Consider the following 19,895-nt stretch of genomic DNA (forward strand, 5'->3'; position numbering starts at 1 on the left):
AAAGCGCGCGCGGCCGTGCCGCTGTCTCCTACAAGCGCTTGCGCTCCCGTGGCGTCTGTCGTTGCTATGCAACCAAACTGCGCTCTACATGATGACGACGAAGAAGTATCATTCAGCAAATGATTAATTTATTTCTAGCCATTGCATTAGCTTTACTACTTGATATATTTCTGGAGATGAGAAGGAAAAACCCGCCTGGACAAACTAGCGCACCACGTCCGTTGCTTTCATTATGAGCGCGCTCGCCGCGCGCCTACTTTTGAAATGTCGACCTTGAGCGCGGAAAAGACGCGATATGTGAACGGTCCCTATAGTTAGGGGCCTTAAGCACATAAATAGGTAATTTCGCGCAAATTCATCTAAAAGCGCCAAATTTGGCACAGATGTAGCTCAGGTCATACCGAAATGATTTAGCTAGGGCGCCGGAGCCAGTGACCCTCGGGGCCAAGATGGCGGCCAAATCCAATATGGCCGCCGCCCGAAAAGGGTTCCGGCTTTAACTTTTGAACCACATGAGTTACAAATACAAACTTGATATATTTTTCAGCTTAATTGATCATGAGAAACACATAGGAATGTTTATTTTTATGACCCAGTATATCTGGACCCCTTAATCCTCCAATTCCAATATGGCCGCTGTCCAAAAAAGCAGTTTGGGCTGTAGTATGGGGCCTTACACACCATTGTTCGCGCAAATTCATCTACAAGCACCAAATTTGGCACAGATGTAGCTGAGGGGATACTGAAATGATTTAGCCAGGGCGCCCGAGCCAATGGTCCCTGAGACCAAGATGGCGGCCAAATCCAATATGGCCGCCGCCTGAAAGGGTTTCGGCTATAGCTTTTGAGCCAGATGAGATACAAATACAAACTTGATGTCTATTTTACCTTCTTTGACCATGGGAAACCCATAGGAATACTTACATTTATGATTGGGTATATCAGGACCCCCCAAATTCCCTAAATTCAATATGGCCGCTGTCCGAAAAATGGTTTTGGCTACAAATTTTGAACCAAATGCGCTACAAATGAGGATGTGGTGTCTATTTTATGTTTATTGACCACAGGAAGTCCATTGGCATATTTATATTTATGCTTGTGTAAGTCTGGAACCTGTATTTTTTCAAGACTGTGGTTGAAAATCCTTTTTTTTTACCACAACTTTGAAGGTTATTCTCAATGTTGATTCATTTCCTTATAAAAGTGAAATGGTTTTCAGTTTACCACAGGTGAATACATTTCAAAGTGTAATCATATAAGAAAGAATAAGACACAATTATTATTGCAAGGCAATATTTATATTATATCAAATTGTTAAAATAATAATATAGTCAATTTTTCCAAAACTCTTAAAGGTTTGCTTAGCATAACAAAAAAACAGCAATAACATAAAAAACAACAGTGAATTCTCATGGTCTCTCACATGAATTATCATTATCACTCACAATCACCGGATCTCTTATTGTCTTCACCATCATTGTTTGTACAAGCACCCTCACATGCACATATAGAAGTGCAACGAACTCCAGCTTTACAGCACTTACAGTGCCCTCTACATGCTGTCTTGCAGCCACAGTGGAGGAGAATGGTGCAGGCTTTACTGGCGTCTCCGAGATTAGTCCAGTAAGGTTCCCAAGTCTTGCTCGTAGAGTCCCGATACCATCCCCAGTCAAGTCAAGTCAAGTCAAGTCATCTTCATTTATATAGCGCTTTTAACAATGTAGATTTGTTCAAAGCAGCTTCACAGAGATAAGCGTATAATTTAAGGTAACAGAGATTGTTTTGGATTTATAGCAGAGTTAAGTTATTTTCCATCTAAAGTTATTTTTTATTGATTTGCTTCCGTCGCAACGATCATTTGTTATTAAATTAGGGGCCGCTAAGACGACACCATTCCCTCTACACAGACTTTAAACGCGAACCTGTGAGAAACGCTGATGGCGTTCATATGCGCATTTAGAATGGGTTCTATAGTTATGTGCATTAGAATATACGCAGGTTTGGAATTCCCTACAAGCCAAGCCTAAACAAAGTACTTGTCTTTCCTTATAAATTTTGATAAAGAATTTAATTTTATTTTGTTGCTTTGGGGTAGGAACGCGAAACGAATTTTCCCGACAACGCCTTATCTGTATAGTGGTAGTGGGATCCTCCATAGGGAGAATGCATCCCCATGCATTGAACTCTGGGATATCTTGCTGGACAGCGGTTGCCTGATTCCAGTAGAAGCTGGCCTGCAGCAGTGCTCTTTTGATGTGCTGAATCAATGCAGCTTGGGTGGGTGGCAGGTTCTCGAGAGACTTGGTACCATTCAAGAAAAGGTGATGTCTAGCTTCATCTACACGGCTGGAACCACAGCTCTTGCTGTACATGATGACGACCATACGCTCCAGTCTTTGGACATGGACGTCATTGTTGATCTGTTCAGGCTCTAAGGTGAGGGTAACCATAGATTCTGTGAGATCTGGTGTTGCCTCCCAAGCTGCCCATGCACTCTTTTTCCCATGGCACAGGAAGGCTGAGGTTGTGTCACAGCCTGTTAAAGCGTGGAAGAGTGGTAAGGCTAGTGACTTCTGGGGACCAAGATCCTTGCTGATTTCATGAGCAGGAATGTCCATATAGTTTTTTCCACCTGCAAAGCCGATCCAGAGCTCTGTGAGGCCGAGTGTGTTGAAGAAGCGGATGGCAAGGATGACAACATCGCTGTCGACAGTCCAGACAAATGCCTTTTTATGGCCATTGGCCCCAGCATGTGCAAGATGCAGGATTATTCTTGCATCTGCTTCTGGATGATTACAAGGCTGAAGGGCAGACATGTCATACCCTGGTCTGTTGGAGAGTACAGCATCTTTCTTGGTGGAAAGGAGGAGTTTACCTGACATGCCATGCTTGGTTATCTCTTCACTGATATATCCAAATAGTTAGATATATAACAATATATCCAGTATATATATAATAGATATATCCAGTTACGTTTTGGAATTGGAGTTCTCCCATCTACTTTAGTTCTTGATCCGGTTCCTCTGCGTTGGTGAGTTTGTGTTTTGAGGTTCTCCTCTGGATATGTATCAAACACAATATCCAATCACGTGACAGATTCATAGCTCATGTGTGACCTCACAAACCCAGCAATATTGGTGTTAACGTAGTCATGGAATGTTTTTTCAGTAGTTGGCCGGACCATTTGGACCATGAGCTATGAATCTGTCACATGAGCCCATCATGTACAGCAAGAGCTGTGGTTCCAGCCATGTAGATGAAGCTAGACATCACCTTTTCTCGAATGGTACCAAGTCTCTTGAGAACCTGCCACCCACCCAAGCTGCATTGATTTAGCACATCAAAAGAGCACTGCTGCAGGCCAGCTTCTACTGGAATCAGGCAACCGCTATCCAGCAAGATATCCCAGAGTTTAATGCATGGGGATGGTTTCGGGACTCTACGAGCAAGACTTGGGAACCTTACTGGACTAATCTCGGAGACGCCAGTAAAGCCTGCACCATTCTCCTCCACTGTGGCTGCAAGACAGCATGTAGAGGGCACTGTAAGTGCTGTAAAGCCAGAGTTCGTTGCACTTCTATATGTGCAAGTGAGGGTGCTTGTACAAACAATGATGGTGAAGACAATGAGAGATCCGGTGATTGTGAGTGATAATGATAATTCATGTGAGAGACCATGAGAATTCACTGTTGTTTTTTATGTTATTGCTGTTTTTTTGTTATGCTAAGCAAACCTTTAAGAGTTTTGGAAAAATTGACTATATTATTATTTTAACAATTTAACATAATATAAATATTGCCTTGCAATTTATAATTGTGTCTTATTCTTTCTTATATGATTACACTTTGAAATGTATTCACCTGTGGTACACTGAAAACCATTTCACTTTTATAAGGAAATGAATCAACATTGAGAATAACCTTCAAAGTTGTGGTAAAAAAAAGGATTTTCAACCACAGTTTTGAAAAGAATACAGGTTCCAGACTTACACAAGCATAAATATAAATATGCCAATGGACTTCCTGTGGTCAATAACCATAAAATAGACACCACATCCTCATTTGTAGCGCATTTGGTTAAAAATTTGTAGCCAAAATCGTTTTTCTGACAGCGGCCATATTGAATTTAGGGAATTTGGGGGGTCCTGATATACCCAATCATAAATGTAAGTATTCCTATGGGTTTCCCTTGGTCAAAGAAGGTAAAATAGACATCAAGTTTGTATTTGTATCTCATCTGGCTCAAAAGCTATAGCCGAAACCCTTTCAGGCGGCGGCCATATTGGATTTGGCCGCCATCTTGGTCTCAGGGACCATTGGCTCGGGCGCCCTGGCTAAATCAATTCAGTATCCCCTCAGCTACATCTGTGCCAAATTTGGTGCTTGTAGATGAATTTGTGAGAATAATGGTGTGTAAGGCCCCATACTACAGCCCAAACTGCTTTTTTGGACAGCGGCCATATTGGAATTGGAGGATCGAGGGGTCCAGATATACTGGGTCATAAATATAAACATTCCTATGTGTTTCTCATGATCAATTAAGCTGAAAAACATATCAAGTTTGTATTTGTAACTCATGTGGTTCAAAAGTTAAAGCCGGAACCCTTTTCGGGCGGCGGCCATATTGGATTTGGCCGCCATCTTGGCCCCGAGGGTCGCTGCCTCCGGCGCCCTAGCTAAATCATTTCGGTATGACCTGAGCTACATCTGTGCCAAATTTGGCGCTTTTAGATGAATTTGCGCGAAAATGTGCTTAAGGCCCCCAACTACTATAGCAGACGTCTGAAATGAAAGGCAAGAACGGCTATTTATTTGGCTTTAGACTGTTACATGAAAATTTAAAAATGAAATGTCATAATTATAATGTTTTGAGAGTTTACTTATGTTATTGTTGCATTAGGCTATGAATTAATAAATGTTTATTGATAAGATCTAGCTATTTCATGTCTTTTCATATACAGTAGCATAAACGACGAGTAGTCGAGTAACTCGAGTATTGTTTTGATAAGAAATCGACTAGCAGAAATCAGTAGTCGTGCAACCCCTACTGAAAATACAGCTTTGATCACAGGAATAAATTACATTTTACACTATATTCTCATAAAAAACAGCTTTTTAAATTGTAATAATATTTCACAATATTACTGTTTTTTACTGTATTTTTGATCAAATAATGCTGCTTTAGTGACTCTTTCAAAAACATTAATAAATCTTAATTATTCAGAACTTTTGACAGTTAGTGTACATACTGGCAATTTGCATATTGTACCTAATAAACACACTGCAAAAGTACACTAATATGCTATTCTATATCGAATACTGCCGTGCTGTGCATATATATCATGGGTTACAATTTATTTGAAGGTGTCTGTTACAGTGCAATTATATAATAGTAATATTAGAGCAATATTAATTAAAAAAATCTTCTTACTATAGGATTAGGAATTGGTTGAGGTTTAGTTGCATGTAATTATGCCTAATTTACTGTAATTACTATGGTAAGTACATGTAACATATGTAACAAGTAAAATAAAGTGTTACCATATCATTTATATGGAAAACTGACTCAATAAAAGGTTAACCGCAATGCATTGTGGGATACAAATTTTGGCCATTTTTATGGGTGTTCCACGCATGAAGGAAATTTTGAAATAAGAGTAGTATGCTGTTCTAACAATGTCCTTTAATCTAAAACTAATATAAAACACATTTTCCATTTAGTTACAGTATATTTGATACCAAACGTAATCAATGTGATATTTGTGTTGAATTTACACAGTCCTCAGTTCAAGCTGAATCTAAGGCAGAGGTCTGTCCTGATGGTGGCGCTCCTGCTTTCCCCTTCCGACGGTTTCCTCTTGGCTTTTCCTGTCCCACGTTTCCTTTAACCTGTGGTGTTGGAGATGCTGGACTGGATTTGAGCTTCTTGCTGGGAGAGGATCGGTGTGCGGCGGGACAGGTGTGCTGATTCAAACACACGGAGCACAGTGGGCCGACAGGTAAACACACCTGCTGCCCGAAACCAACCAGCAGCCAGTTGATCTCGCTCCACAGTTCTCTGCAACAACGGCAAAGGCAGAAAAGAAAATTGTGGTACTTCAATGACATTGTTGTCTTTTAGAAATGAATGTTGGAAACAACAGGACGAAAATAGAGGTTACCGTGGTAACCACTCCTCAAGAGCTCTCCGCGTCTCCTCTGGTGTCTTGGTCTCTTTCCTTGTCCATCCGAGCCTGTTTGAGATTCGGTGGACGTGGGTGTCCACGCCTACACACACACACACACGTACACACACACACACACACACACACACACACACACACACACACACACACACACACACAAAATATTATAAATACAGTATCTACAACTAAAAAAATGAACATTTGTCAAAGTTTAAAGAAAGATTTGAAGTTTTTAAGAATGTAGGGTGTCGCTAAAGAGATCTGATTGGTTGCTAGGCAGTTGTAAGAATGTTCTGCCTAGTTTAGAGGGCACTGCAAGGTGGTTGCCATGGTATTCTGAATGGATGCTAGGCAATTACAAGGGTACATAGTTCTAGGTGGTTGCTATGGTGTTTTGGAGTAGCTCTGCTGTTTTATACATAGTTTCTAGAGTGTTCTAGCTGTTTTATAGGTGGTTGCTAGGGTGTTCTGGCAATTTTATAAGTAGTTGCTAGGGTGTTCTGGCTATTTTATAAGTAGTTGCTTGGGTGTTCTTACTGTTTTATAGGTGGTTGCTAGGGTGTTCTGACTGTTTTATAGGTGGTTGCTAGGGTGTTCTGACTGTTTTATAGGTAGTTGCTAGGGTGTTCTTACTGTTTTATAGGTGGTTGCTTTGGTGTTCTGACTGTTTGGTGGTTGCTAGGGTGTTCTGACTGTTTTATATGTAGTTGCTAGGTTTTTATGACTGTTTTATAGGTAGTTGCTAGGTTTTTATGACTGTTTTATAGGTAGTTGCTGTTTTTTGGGTGTTTTATTGGTGGTTGCTAGGTTGTTCTGACTGTTAGGGGGTTGCTAGGGTGTTCTGACCATAGACAGTAAAAGAAATGGACACAGCGACCCCATTGGAACTGAATTGAGACAAGTGAAGCCCATTTTTAGCGATTTCTTAGCACTTCCTTTCCTGACGCGCAGACTCAAACCGAGCAAAGCGTTACACGGACCACGTGAGCAGCCCGTCTGTCTTCTAGTAGCTGTGCCAAGAGAAATCTGAATCATTCCCTTCCGAATCTTGCAGAGACGGAGAGTGTGAGTAGGAATTGTCCATGAGCATGGAGCAGGATCAACTTTTGCTAGGTATTCTGATTAATTATATTGTCATTTTGCCTCTACGTCCCCCCGATTGCCAGCGAGCTTCTCCTCCTGTCCATACGGTAATCTCTCTACTGTGCGACAAAGAGTCGCTTGGTTATGACGCAATCGCTAGCCTACTTTTACAAAAACTGCTTCTACGGGGCCATAACATAAGCTACAAGGTAATGGAGCATTTTATACATTGTCGTGTGTCTTTAGAAATAAAAAATGGACAAATGGAGTCTTCAAACGCCTCAGATGTAAAGTTATTCGCTGTCAAAGTGACGCCAAAATGAATGGAAGTCAATGGGATTGCTAACGCAAGTGAAGTTCCGCTCAAGATGGCGGCACCCGGCCGACTTCAACTTCCGGTCGACTTCCTTCCCGCTTGGTTCTGACAGATTTATAGGTAGTTGCTGTTTTTTTGGGTGTTTTATTGGTGGTTGCTAGGTTGTTCTGACTGTTAGGGGGTTGCTAAGGTATTCTTGGCTGTATAGGTAGTTTCTAGGATGTTCTGACTATTTTATAGGTAGTTGCTAGGGTGTTCTGACTGTTTTACTGGTAGTTTCTACGGTGTTTTGGCTGTTTTATAGGTGGTTGCTAGGGTGTTCTGACTGTTTTATAGGTAGTTGCTGATTTTTGGGTGTTTTATTGGTGGTTGTTAGGTTGTTTTGACTGTTAGGGGGTTGCTAGGGTGTTCTGTTTTTTATAGGTAGTTGCTAGGGTGTTCTGACTATTTTATATGTAGTCACTGGGTTGGTCTGACTGTTTTACTGGTAGTTTCTAGGGTGTTCTGGCTGTTTTATAGGTAGTTGCTAGGTTGTTCTGACTGTTAGGTGGTTGCTAGGGTGTTCTGGCTGTTTTATAGGTAGTTGCTAGGTTGTTCTGACTGTTAGGTGGTTGTTAGGGTGTTCTGGCTGTTTAATAGGTAGTTGCTAGGTTGTTCAGACTGTTAGGTGGTTGCTAGGGTGTTCTGGCTGTTTTATAGGTAGTTGATAGGTTGTTCTGACTGTTAGGTGGTTGTTAGGGTGTTCTGACTGTTTTATAGGTGGTTGCTAGGGTGTTCTGGCTGTTTTATATGTGGTTGCAAGAATGTTCTGTGATGATTTTTCTCTGTTCATTATGGGAAAACTGTATGTCTAATTGGGTAGAAAAGTTAAAGCAACTTGAATCAGAACAGACAGAAACTTTGTCAAGTCAAGATAATAAGTTAGCTTCCTCCCTACCGATGCCTGAAACCTGGTTCCAGGCGATGTCCATGGCCAAGTGGGCCATCTTAGGGCCGACGCCCGGCAGACGCATCAGACCCTCCACCGTGTCAGGAATGTCTCCACCAAACTCCTGCTGGATCAGAGCCGTGGCCTGTTTGATGTACTTCACCTTTGTCTGAGAGGACGTGTGTGAGTTTTTGACTCTTAAAAATCTGTTGCTCTAATTATATATACACATGTATTTGAACACTTATGTGTCATTTACCCTCCAGAAGCCCACTGGGTAGATGAGTTTGCCCAGAGTCCCCTCGTCCATGTTGAGTATGGCGTCCACGCTGAGGTCATGCTCACGTAATCTCTGCATAGCGCCAGCCGTCACAAGATCTTTCGTTTGACTGGACAACATTAAGGAGATCAGCACATGGTAACGACGCACCTGAGGAAGGAAGACAGAAAGCTGATTGGTTGTCGATTACCTCCGGTGGTCTGCGATTGGTTCTCGCTCACCTCAGGCGGGGCCTCTGTGTCGTAGCATTTTTCTGCTCCCATTTGGTCCACAGGAGCGTCCCGTTTGCTCCTCATCTCCCTGATAAACGACAGCTGTGTTCTCCAATCACACGGTTCACTCTTTAGCTCCGCCCCTTCCTTTTCGTACTCCACCTTCAAACGGCCCCGCCTTGTTTTCCTAGATGATGTCAGAAGGGCTTGATTATCCACTGCTTCTTCCTTCACTTTTGTGGTTGTCTTTTTGCAATTTGACACAGTCTCTGTAAAAAAAAAAAAAAAACAAATGCATGGATAACGATATAAAATATTTAGAATAGCATTGCTTAAAATAGTTTTAGCTCTACCTGTGCAGTTCACCTGACCTGTAGGAGGCTGTGCATGTGTCTGCAGTGAAATACTCTGCTCCTGTACTTCTGCTTTCACTTTTGGAGCATCATCTTCTGATTTGAGCCCTTGAGCCATTCTAGATCTCAGTCTACGCATTCCTCCTTTATTTACAGCACGTTCCCCCATACTATCAGTTGCATAAGTGTCCAATCCAGCGGTTGAATCGGTGAAATATGGAGAGTTCATTCTTACAGTCAAACGACAAAACTTATAAACACATAAGCTCCGGACAGGCGCCAACATTAGTTGACATTACCTGACTTAACGTCACAAATATAACCTCAATTTTATATAACACATCTCCTAAACATAACACCAATACCCATATTGTCGAAAGAACATGATGTCAAGACTCCTGAGTGAATCATTCATTTGAGCCGAATCTTTAGAATGAATTCGTTCACAACACCTTGAGCGAATTGAAGAATGGATCCAAGGGGAATGACACAAAGGACTCACTGAAACGATTGTTTGATCGGGTTCATTTAAAACGAACTGTTCGAAAGAACTGATTCTCGGACTACACCGTTTCATAAGCGTAAATCATTTGTAGTTTCTTAACACAGCCTGCGTGTGTAAAGTGAACGCGCACTCGCTGCTCTCGGAACTACAATTCCCTGCCGTTGGCAGTAAGTGACTTGTTTTTGTAGGAAGTGCATGTCAGTGCAATAAACATGACTTCCGGGGGGCAGAAAAGGGGGCTGGTGTGAGAGCTGGGGCAGTTTCTGCTGGATGAAGCACTGTGTCACATATAAATGCATAAATCGGGAGCGATTCAGCTATATCTTTTAGTTTATATCTTCTCAATATCAGCCCACTTCTATCATCCGCAGACGGTAAATAACAGTGTGTTTGTTTGTTGCATTGGCTTGTTTGTGTATTGAGACTGATTTATTTATTTATTTCGCCTTGTTTATTTGTCCACAGCGGGAATTTGCGGGTATTTAAACGGCTTATTTGTCTTGTATATTTGACAGTCAGAGAAATATTCAATTTATATGTACGCTTTTTGTGAGCTTGGGCTGAACTGAACTGTCACGAGGTGTCAGATGTTTGACTTCTGTGCATTGTTTTTCTACCCTGTTTTCATGACAAAAGAGGCAATATTTCACTGGAATATAGTGTTGTTTATGTCGCAAAATGAGTCATGACTTAATTCATGAGGTCTCGAGGGGTCTGAAACCTTTACGTGCACGCGCATGTCTCCTGAGGTCTAATGTAACTTACTGGAAATGACATGTCACAAATCACACATGTAAGGTTGTTTGAAGGATTTTTCTGACTCTGGGACCACACTACCAGGCTATTAGGGGCCCACGGCCCCTTAATATATGTCTGATATCTTTCATTAATAACAAAAGAAACTTTTATTCGCAATTCTTAAGATATATTACAAAGAAAGAAAAAGCAGGGTTAGGGGAGAAAAAACAAAAAGCTTTATATATGTATGTATTTTTTATTTTATTTAGTTTTTGTGCACCTCCAGCTCCAGGAGGTCTAAAGTATCTCTCACTCTCCTTTTCAGGGTCTGTCACAGGAGTGAAGATGAATAAACAGCCCAGTAAAGAGTCTCTGCGGGACAAGCTGAGGGGAGTGTTTAGCTTCGGTCCGACCCGGCCCCACAGCAAGCAGACGGAGAGCAAACCCTCAGAGTTTATCATCACACTGGACATCCTGATGGTCAGAGATGCTCCTACTGACAACTGAACATTCACATCTTCTGTACTTCTCCTTGACCTTGTGTTCCTCATATAATCTCTCTTATCCCATCGTTCAGGAGCTCACTCCAGATGTCGGCCTACACCACCGGATCAAAGTCATCCACCATGTGTGCGAGCTCGCCAAATCCAAGAAGTTTGAGGAGGTGAGGTCGTAGAGGAGCAGCTGTGTGTTCCTGAATGTAAATGTGCAGATAAGTGGATCTAAAGTGTGTTGTGTGTGTGTTTCAGCATGCGGTGGAGGCGTTATGGAAAGCCGTGGAGGATATGATGCACCCTGAACAACCGCCTGAAGCCCATCATGCAGTGCTGGTGCTGCTGAGAGCCATTATACAAGGACAGGTGTGCATTTACAACACTTTAGGAATAACAGTGCTGTTCCCTGCAAACAGAGGGATTTTTTTGAACAGATTCTTCATGCTCTTCTTGTGTAGGGTGAGCGGTTGGGTCCATTAAGAGCGTACTTCTTTAAGATCATTCTGGACTATCAGCCCTCTAATGAAGATCTGGCCGAGAGACTGGAGGTGTTCAAGGCCCTCACGGAGAACGGGAAAGACATCACTTACCTAGAGGAGGAGATCGGTATGTTGTTTATACTATACATATATATTAAAGGGCACCTATTATGCCCCTTTTTAAAAGATGTAATATTGGTCTTGGGTGTCCACAGAATGCATTTGTGAAGTTTCAGCACAAAATACCCCACGGTTAATTTATTATAACCATTTGAAAATGTCATTTTTGGGGCCTGTTTTAAAAAGAGCTGTTTTGTGTGTACCACTTTAAATGTAAATGAGCTGCATATCCCCGCCCAGCTGCTGGACCTAGATGATGAAGAGACTCCGGCACAGAATAAACACGAATGAGAATGGACTAAACGTCTCGGAATGGTTATTTGATACATTTATGTACTTACAAAGTTTTAAACGCGTCCCCTTTGCCATTATGGATGTGCAACACACACACACACACACACACACACACACACACACGAACTGTGATAACGTTTGCGCAATTTTTTGAAACTACACACACACACACACACACACACTACTGTGATAACGTTTGCTAAGTACAAACGATTTATTTATTTATTTATTTCTTAAGGGGAGGGAGATAGACGTTTATATAGCCTACTGTCTATGGAGATAGAGCAGACCTTAATTTATTTACATTTGTAAATGCTGCAAAAAAAATGCCTACGTGACATAAAACTGTCTGACGTTGTTTGAGACATCCTATGATGACGACAATAAATAGCTTTGGACGCATTTGTTGTTGAACTGGCTGACATCGATTGAAATGACTATTTGCTCATAAATCATAAAATACACTTACTTTTTCTGGAGGTGACGTTGGATCGCGAACTGTAGGCAACGATCCACACTTGAGGATTAACTTTAACCCTCGTTCACTAAACAGTCAGTCAGAACATGATTCTCGTATTTAGGAAGTTTAAGTGGCGCCTTTTCTTCATAAATAAAATCCATCCGCTGCGTTTTCAGTGGCTCTGATGTCAGTGAAGACTAGTATGTCCATTCTTACATCCCACAACAGAACACAGCCTACACTTCTTAGGAGACATTACCGGCTGTCGTTGAAACAATGGAGGATGCCGATCACCGAGGGCGGGGTCTATGCCAAAACCAGATGTCAATCAAATCACGTCGGTGGGGCTTAGCTCATTTCTACGTCACAGTGAGAGAAATCTAGAACAGGGCGTTCTGAGACAGTGCTTATGATTTATTGAGATAGTAAAAAAACTACTGGGTGGATTTTTATCATTCTAGGGTGGTTTTGCTCACACACTGCCAACACACATTTATGTTCAAACACCATGTAAAAGTGAATTTTGCATAATAGGTGCCCTTTAATACACACACACATATACATATATATATATATATATATATATATATATATATATGGCCCTGTTTACACCTGTTATTAAGATGTGTTTTCATCAGTCTGATTACAAAGGTGTTAATACAGGTGTAAACGGGGTCTAAAGCGTTTTGAGCTCGTCCACTTTCCACCACTTCCAGAGGAAGTTGAAAACACATTCGACCGGATTGCTTTCGTAGTGTGAAAGCTCATGTGGTCGAATGTGTTCAAACAGCCACAAAAGACCGTCTTCTCTCCGTCTACTGATCTACTGTGGGAACATTATGGGAAAAGCTCTAGCCAGACCGGGTTTAAACTATCGGCTGAAGACTCGAGTTTGGTTTGAAGATGAAACATTTATCAATCACAATGTTCTCTCATCATTCCTGATTTCTAACACACACTCAGTGTTCGGCTGATCTTGCGGCTGTCAGAGCAGAAACTAAAGCTGATGATCTCCGTGTGTTTTTCCCTACTCTCCGGTCTCGTTCATAAGTTAATAGCGTGAGCTTATTTCATCTTTTAGTTCGAAAGATCTGAAAAAACCCAGACATTTCCCCGCCCATAGACCCTCCCCTCGATCAGGACAGAAGTGGCTGAAAGTGGACAAAAGAGACGGATTAAAACACCAGGTGTGAACGGGAATGTGTCTCCCTCGTCTACTTGTGATCCGATTGGCCAAAACACATCTTAATACCAGGAGTAAACTGGGCCTAAAACTCATTTACTCACCCTCATGTTCTCCCAAACCTGTATGATTTTCTTTCAGCTCGGTTTGTCCTGCTCTGGATGGAAATCGGTCTGTCCTCAGATTTCCTGCATGTCCTTGTGAACCTGGTCAAGTTCAACTCGTGCTACCTGGATGAGAACGTCTCCCTTATGGTCCAGTAAGAAAACACTCGCACATCAACTTCAACAGGTTCAAAATGGATGATTCGGTTCAGATAGTGAAAGAATAGCATCATGCTCCTCCTCCTGTAGTTTTTTTAAAAGGATCCCATGAAATTGGTTAATGAATATGCAGAGCTGAAATCTAAACGTAAGAAGGTTTTCACTCATGTCGTTGAATATTTGTTTCTCACAGGAAAATCTGCTTTCTGTGTAACCGGACGACTTCCTCCACCGATATTGAAGTACGTCAGAATAGCGCTTGATTCAGTCTTTCAGCATTACCATCAAACCAGTGATAGCTGATCCTTTTATCTGTGTGTGTGTGTGTGTGTGTAGGTCGCGCTGCAGGTGTTAGACGCTGTGGTGTGTTATAACTGTCTGCCCTCTGACTCTCTGACGATGTTCATCATCACGCTGTGCCGAACTGTTAATGTGAAGGAGTTCTGTGAATCCTGCTGGAAGGTACCCGAAAAAACCCAGTCCATTTGATGCATTCAGCCGGTTTTAAGAAAACATTGATACTTCGTATGTTTAATGTGTCTCTTTTAAGCATTCTTTGACTTCCTCTCACTTGATCTTTTTGTCTCGTTGTGTGTCTAGTTGATGCGTAAAGTGTTGGGGACTCACCTGGGTCACAGTGCCATATACACCATGTGCCGTATCATGGAGGAGAGGTACGGAGTGACTTATAGGGATGTTTTATACTTCAGTACCAAGTCCACACAAGTTGGTTTTGGTCTGTTATTATTATCAATATTACTGTGAAAGACCGTAAAAAAGCATTTATTTTTGCATTTTCTTTCATTACCACACATAGCAACATAACGCATTTTTTATTAACTAAAGGAGTTTAAATAACGAAAGTCATTAACAAATGATGTGTAGACTACACATAAGCGTAGACTGTTGTAAGTGGTTATTTTGAGTTTGACGTTTTTCATACTTTTTCTTTGTTAATTCAATATTTTCGCTTGTTTGATTAATTTTGTTTTTTCGTTATCTGAGTGTTTACTTGAATACTCAATACTACTATTAGATACCTGGAAAAATACTTGATTTTTATCTTATAATTTTCATCTTTATTGCTTAGTTTTTTCCTTTTTTTATATTTATAATCAGTGTTGGGGAAAGTTAATTTTTAAAGTAATGCGTTTCAATATTGCGTTTCTCCCTTATAAAGTAACTAATTGTGTTAAGTAACTAAGTAATGTTACGCTACTTTTGTGTTACTTTGTTTTTTTGTTTTTTAATAACAAATTTTTTTTTTTTAGCTGTGCTGCCATTCTTCATTGCAAAAATTAAACACATGTGATGTTTATCTAAAGTAATTTTTCCTTATGGTTAAATTGGATCATCGAAGGTCAAAACATTGCATAATAAAGTGAGATTAAATAAATAAAGGGTATTTGTGTTATAACATATTTCGTTAGTTGCGGGTTTGTGTTATATTCAGAGTTTGCATTTCACTTTTTGGGTTAATTTTTAGGAATATTGAAATAATTTTTGTGCCAGTGAGATGAGTAAACAATTAGTCATGTTCACACAGCGCACAACATTTCTGCACTCCCGATTTCCCTCAGCATAGGAACAGGAGAACTGTCAGTCCATAAATAGGAAAACAAAGTAACTTTACAAAGTAACTTTAGTTACTTATTTGAAAAAGTAACTCCGATATTGTGTTGTAAATTTAAAAGTAATGCGTTACTTTACTAGTTACTTGAAAAAAGTAATCTGATTACTTGTAGTGCGTTACCCCAACACTGTCCATGATACATATCATCTTTTTATATTATTACTAATTTTTTTAATAATTGCAATTTATTCATTATTTAATAGAAGTCAATGAATGTGTCAGCCACTGAACTGTTGTAATGTTGGAAGCACTAGTGATCTCAGTAGTGTGTGTGTGTGTGTCTGTGGTGTAGGGTGTACTCGGAGGACGCCGCTCTTCTCAGGGGTGCAGTGTTTTTTGTTGGGATGGCGCTGTGGGGGGCTCACAGACTACCTGCCCTCAAAAACACCCCCACCCTGGTCCTGCCTTCCTTCTACAAGGTGTCTACCAATTCGCCATCAGTTTGTGTTTATATATATGTGTATATGTATTATTAAACCTATTACTCTTTGACCTCTGACCTTTGTGCCCAGGCCATGAGCTGCTCTAATGAGGTGGTGTCCTATGAGATCGTGCTGTCGATCACGCGACTCATCAAGAAGTACGGGCGAGAGCTGCAGGTGGTGACGTGGGACATCCTGCTGTCCGTCATAGAGAAACTCCTGCAGCAGATACAGGTTCGCACACACACCTTTTTATTTTTTAGATCGTTTGCTTTGTTCTGAAACATGGGTTAAAGTTGTTACAATGTTGCAATTTCTTCTTGGTTTCGGTTCGCTTTCATTTCTAATCAAACCATAATTTGTTAATACAAATCACATGCGAAGGAACGGCGTTCTCATTGGTCAGAGTGTTTTGGGAATGGGCTAATCCTTCAGGATGGATAGACGGCAGCTCCGCGGGCTTATTGTGGCTTATTATAACTGTTGTTATATTACTCTTATCGTTTTGAGCAAGAATCAAGGCTTCATTGGGACAACATTTGTATCATGTACATATTTCGGAGAAGAGCAATTAGGTGGCGATTTAACCCTCTGACGCATGTAAAATTAATCTTTATTTTTTACTTCAAAACATCTTTATGCGCTTTTTGGGATATTGCATAAAAAAACAGCATAAAATAACTGGACTAACCAGCGGACCGGTCTCGTTGCACAGCGTCTAAAATGCTGTTTTAGTCGTTCTGAAATGCCTGAGCAAAGTCTGTCGTCAAAGTGGTTTGGTATAATTGCCTGCCAGAACTGTCTTGCTTCAGCCTCAGAAAGCAAGTTAACATGACCAGCAATTCAATTATTGATGAATATGCAACAACTGTTACATAAGATAAATTCGCAACTTTGTATGGAAACATAGCAAATAATATATAGCTAATAATATATAATTATTCCCAATGTTTAAATTTAATCTTTGGGAACCAAATCAAAACATCTTTTTAGGTATTATTTTTACAACCAAATATTGAACCAAACATTGCTGGGAATCTTGTCAATTATAAAATTCATGATAAAATAGAAACAGGACAGGCATATAGACTTCTATGGAGCCCCTAAAGGGACATGGTGATGGAAATAAATATCAGATGGGAGGAACATTTATATTTCATTGCTTTTGCGTTCTCTCGCAAATCTTTTGACTTCTTTGCAAGGGAACGCAAATGTTTATTTTGTTTTCCTCCCATCTCATATGCTTTCCATCACCATATCTCTTTAGGGGCTCGGTAGAGTTATGAGAAAGGGTTTAACTGCCTATGATGGTTTGGCTGTAACATCACACCCTGAATGGTTAGAAGAAGTGCCTTTTTGTAGCGGACATCATCATGCTTCACAGGGTTAAAACGAAAATGCTTGCTTTGTCTTTGCTCCATGTTAACCCACGATTCATGTTAAGAGGCATTAGCTAAACAAACACCGCTGCCTTTCACGCAATATATGCCATTACACATCATATATTGTTATATGAACTCACCACAAGTTAACTGCTCCAAGCGGGCTGATACCACCTCGCTCAGGTGATCTCTGACTGTTTTTCGGTGTGCGATTGCCGTGTTCATATATGCCTAAACGAACCGAACTAAGGGAGATCATCTCCTGTGTGCAGACGATGGGCAGTCCTGATCTGAAGGTGATCGTTTATGAGTTGCTGACCACCGTCGAGGAGCTGTACGAGCAGAACGACTTCCACGGGTCCTCCGAGAGATTCTTCAGCCTGGTGGAGAAGTGCGCTGAGAAACGTCCCGTGAGTTCATCTCTCTCTCTCTCTGCACATCTGTCCTCTTCTGACACCGTCTGGTTTGATTGACTGTCGGTGACTCTCTCTGGCAGGACGCGTCCGTGTTGACGCTGATTTCCTACAGAGCTCAGTCCATCCAGCCGGCCAAAGACGGGTGGCTGCAGAACCTCCTGAAACTCATGGAGAAGTTCTTCAGGTCTGGAAACTTCAAGTCACATTTATTTATTTATGTAGCGCTTTAGACAATACAGATCGTTTCAAAGCAGCTTCACGGGGAATAAAACGGGAAAATTACAGTGTCAGTGTTGTAAAATTCATTTCAATTTAAAGCAGCACTCAGTAGCTTCGGGATTTCTTCGCTGTATTCTCGCTTTTTGCTCGCAGGTTTCTCTCTAGAGCTCCCCCCACAGCTTCGGAATAGATATTTGACAACACTGTTGTAAAAACTCGTTGGTGATTCTCAGACACAGAGGCTAGCAGATCAACGACATCAAAGCAGATGGGACATTCTTTAAAACGTCTTCTTCCTTTGGGTTCGGACAGCGTGAGGGAGCGCAATAATGACAGTATTTGAGCAGATTTCTTTTGGCCGTAAAGCAATTGTTTACATCGCGAGACCTGATATCACGCGATAATTCCTGCCGCGGCGGCCGGCGGCCCGCCGGCTCAAAGTTGCAAGTGCGAATTTTCCACTCACGGGCACCAGGGGGGTGCGAAACGACCACCATTCAACCCGAAATAAGTAATATAACCATTCCAATGACTCCGAAGCTGTTCAGTTAAGGTAAAAAAAGTTACTTAGTTCACCTTTAAGCTGTTCTCTACGGACAATCTCTACAGAAGTAAATAGATTAATTCACCATTTAAACAAATCCCCAAGAATGAACTTTGAATTAAATATTCTCTCTCTCTCTCTCTCTCTCTCTCTCTCTCTCTCTCTCTCTCTCTCTCTCTCTCTCTCTCTCTCTCTCTCTCTCTCTCTCTCTCTCTCTCTCTCTCTCTCTCTCTCTCTCTCTCTCTCTCTCTCTCTCTCTCTCTCTCTCTCTCTCTCTCTCTCTCTCTCTCTCTCTCTCTCTCTCTCTCTCTCTCTCTCTCTCTCTCTCTCTCTGTCTGTCTGTCTGTCAGGAATGAGAGCCGTACTATGATCAGGATCAAGGTTCTGCACATCCTGTCCTTCGTGCTCAGCACAAACCGACAGCTCTATGAAGTCAGTCCTCAACCACACACACGGATCTCCATGCGTTCGTGAGTTTGGCATTGTTCTTGACCATCTGTGCGCTCTCTCTCTCGGAGCAGGAGGAGCTGATCGAGGTGGTGGTGATTCCTCAGCTGGGTCAGATCGCTGAAGATCGAGACCTGTCCGTCAGGAAACAGGCCACGCAGCTGCTGGTGGATCTAGCCGAGGGCTGTAACACGCATCACTTCAGCAGCCTGCTCGACATCATAGAGAAGGTGATGATGATGATTATGATTATGATGATGTCACTAACGGAACTTCATGCATTCCGTTTTTCTCCTGTTTGAAATTTTAAATGAAAACATTCCAATGTTTTTTTAAATGTGCACCCGGTGGAAGTGTTCTTTTTCGGGTCATTTAAATAAACCAAATAGTTCAAAGCACAAGCATGTCTAAATTAATGCGAGGTTATTAAATGTGATCATTCTCAAGAACTGAATTCGATTTTTTGGAATGAGATGGAAATCATTCGGGCCGTTTGCTGCCTGTTCATTATTACTGCCAGTTTCCACAGAGACGCGTGTCATTAGCTATGCATGCGGTATTCATTTCCGCAACGCACAAGAAAGCTATCTGCGAATTCAGCAGCCTTTCAATCCCATTTGTTCACTTTCCAGGGAATGAAGCCACTGTGGCTCTTTTACTTAAAATAATGAATTAGTTTTCAATTATTTAAATGTATTTATAAATGAATAAATGCAGATTTATTTAAATTGGCTATTACATTTTTAATTAGTATAGATTTATTTAACTGTATTAATAAATTTATATAAAGTTTAAATTAGTAGTTTAAAAACACTAGCATGTTTGCTAGTGATCGACAACTATTAACCGGAGCAAATTATTCAGTCACTAGGAAGTCTTCTTACCACTCAATCACCAGTGAGCGTATATAAAAAATTTTTCATTCATGTTTCAGAAATTT

The 19,895-nt window shown here is 41.1% G+C and overlaps 2 protein-coding genes across 8 annotated transcripts in view; one reads left to right on the forward strand and one right to left on the reverse strand.

Moving 5' to 3' along the window:
* Nucleotides 1–5,336: 5,336 nt before the first annotated feature.
* Nucleotides 5,337–10,030, reverse strand: nthl1 (nth-like DNA glycosylase 1). Of its 4 annotated transcripts, none has more exons than XM_081361511.1 (6): nt 9,375–10,030; nt 9,013–9,272; nt 8,771–8,941; nt 8,521–8,680; nt 6,161–6,266; nt 5,337–6,057 (listed from the first exon to the last, which is right to left on the reverse strand). In XM_081361511.1, exons 1-6 carry the CDS (start codon nt 9,640–9,642, stop codon nt 5,787–5,789), a joined length of 1,236 nt encoding a protein of 411 aa, XP_081217637.1. In that variant the 5' UTR covers nt 9,643–10,030; the 3' UTR covers nt 5,337–5,786. The 4 variants fall into 4 exon arrangements, with proteins under 4 accessions (XP_081217637.1, XP_081217636.1, XP_081217635.1 ...); XM_081361510.1 differs by having other exon boundaries at nt 5,339–6,057; nt 9,357–9,963; XM_081361509.1 differs by having other exon boundaries at nt 5,339–6,057; nt 8,771–8,962; nt 9,357–9,921.
* A 43-nt stretch (nt 10,031–10,073) lies between these two features.
* Nucleotides 10,074–19,895, forward strand: part of tsc2 (TSC complex subunit 2) — a 51,294-nt gene continuing 41,472 nt past the window's right edge. For all 4 annotated transcript variants that reach the window (XM_081361515.1, XM_081361516.1, XM_081361513.1 and 1 more), the window contains exons 1-15: nt 10,074–10,235; nt 10,925–11,079; nt 11,177–11,263; nt 11,349–11,459; nt 11,552–11,699; nt 13,771–13,888; nt 14,086–14,134; nt 14,229–14,354; nt 14,493–14,566; nt 15,818–15,944; nt 16,038–16,181; nt 17,602–17,739; nt 17,826–17,929; nt 18,859–18,940; nt 19,030–19,185. In XM_081361515.1, coding sequence (XP_081217641.1) covers nt 10,945–11,079; nt 11,177–11,263; nt 11,349–11,459; nt 11,552–11,699; nt 13,771–13,888; nt 14,086–14,134; nt 14,229–14,354; nt 14,493–14,566; nt 15,818–15,944; nt 16,038–16,181; nt 17,602–17,739; nt 17,826–17,929; nt 18,859–18,940; nt 19,030–19,185 — 1,599 coding nt within the window. In that variant the 5' untranslated portion in view covers nt 10,074–10,235; nt 10,925–10,944. The remainder of the gene's footprint in view (nt 10,236–10,924; nt 11,080–11,176; nt 11,264–11,348; nt 11,460–11,551; nt 11,700–13,770; nt 13,889–14,085; nt 14,135–14,228; nt 14,355–14,492; nt 14,567–15,817; nt 15,945–16,037; nt 16,182–17,601; nt 17,740–17,825; nt 17,930–18,858; nt 18,941–19,029; nt 19,186–19,895) is intronic.

This window comes from Scardinius erythrophthalmus, assembly GCF_964197995.2.
Source record: "Scardinius erythrophthalmus genome assembly, chromosome: 3".
NCBI lineage: Eukaryota > Metazoa > Chordata > Actinopteri > Cypriniformes > Leuciscidae > Scardinius > Scardinius erythrophthalmus.

Bases quoted from the DNA above. Each gene is read 5' to 3' on its own strand.
- nthl1 (XM_081361509.1), bottom strand. From the start codon at position 9,642: ATGTTGGCGCCTGTCCGGAGCTTATGTGTTTATAAGTTTTGTCGTTTG. The intron at 8,963-9,012 runs GTGAGCGAGAAC...ACAACCAATCAG, and splicing joins ACACAGAGGCCCCGCCTGAG to CTTTCTGTCTTCCTTCCTCA. The intron at 6,267-8,520 runs GTAGGGAGGAAG...GTGTGTGTGTAG, and splicing joins GAACCAGGTTTCAGGCATCG to GCGTGGACACCCACGTCCAC.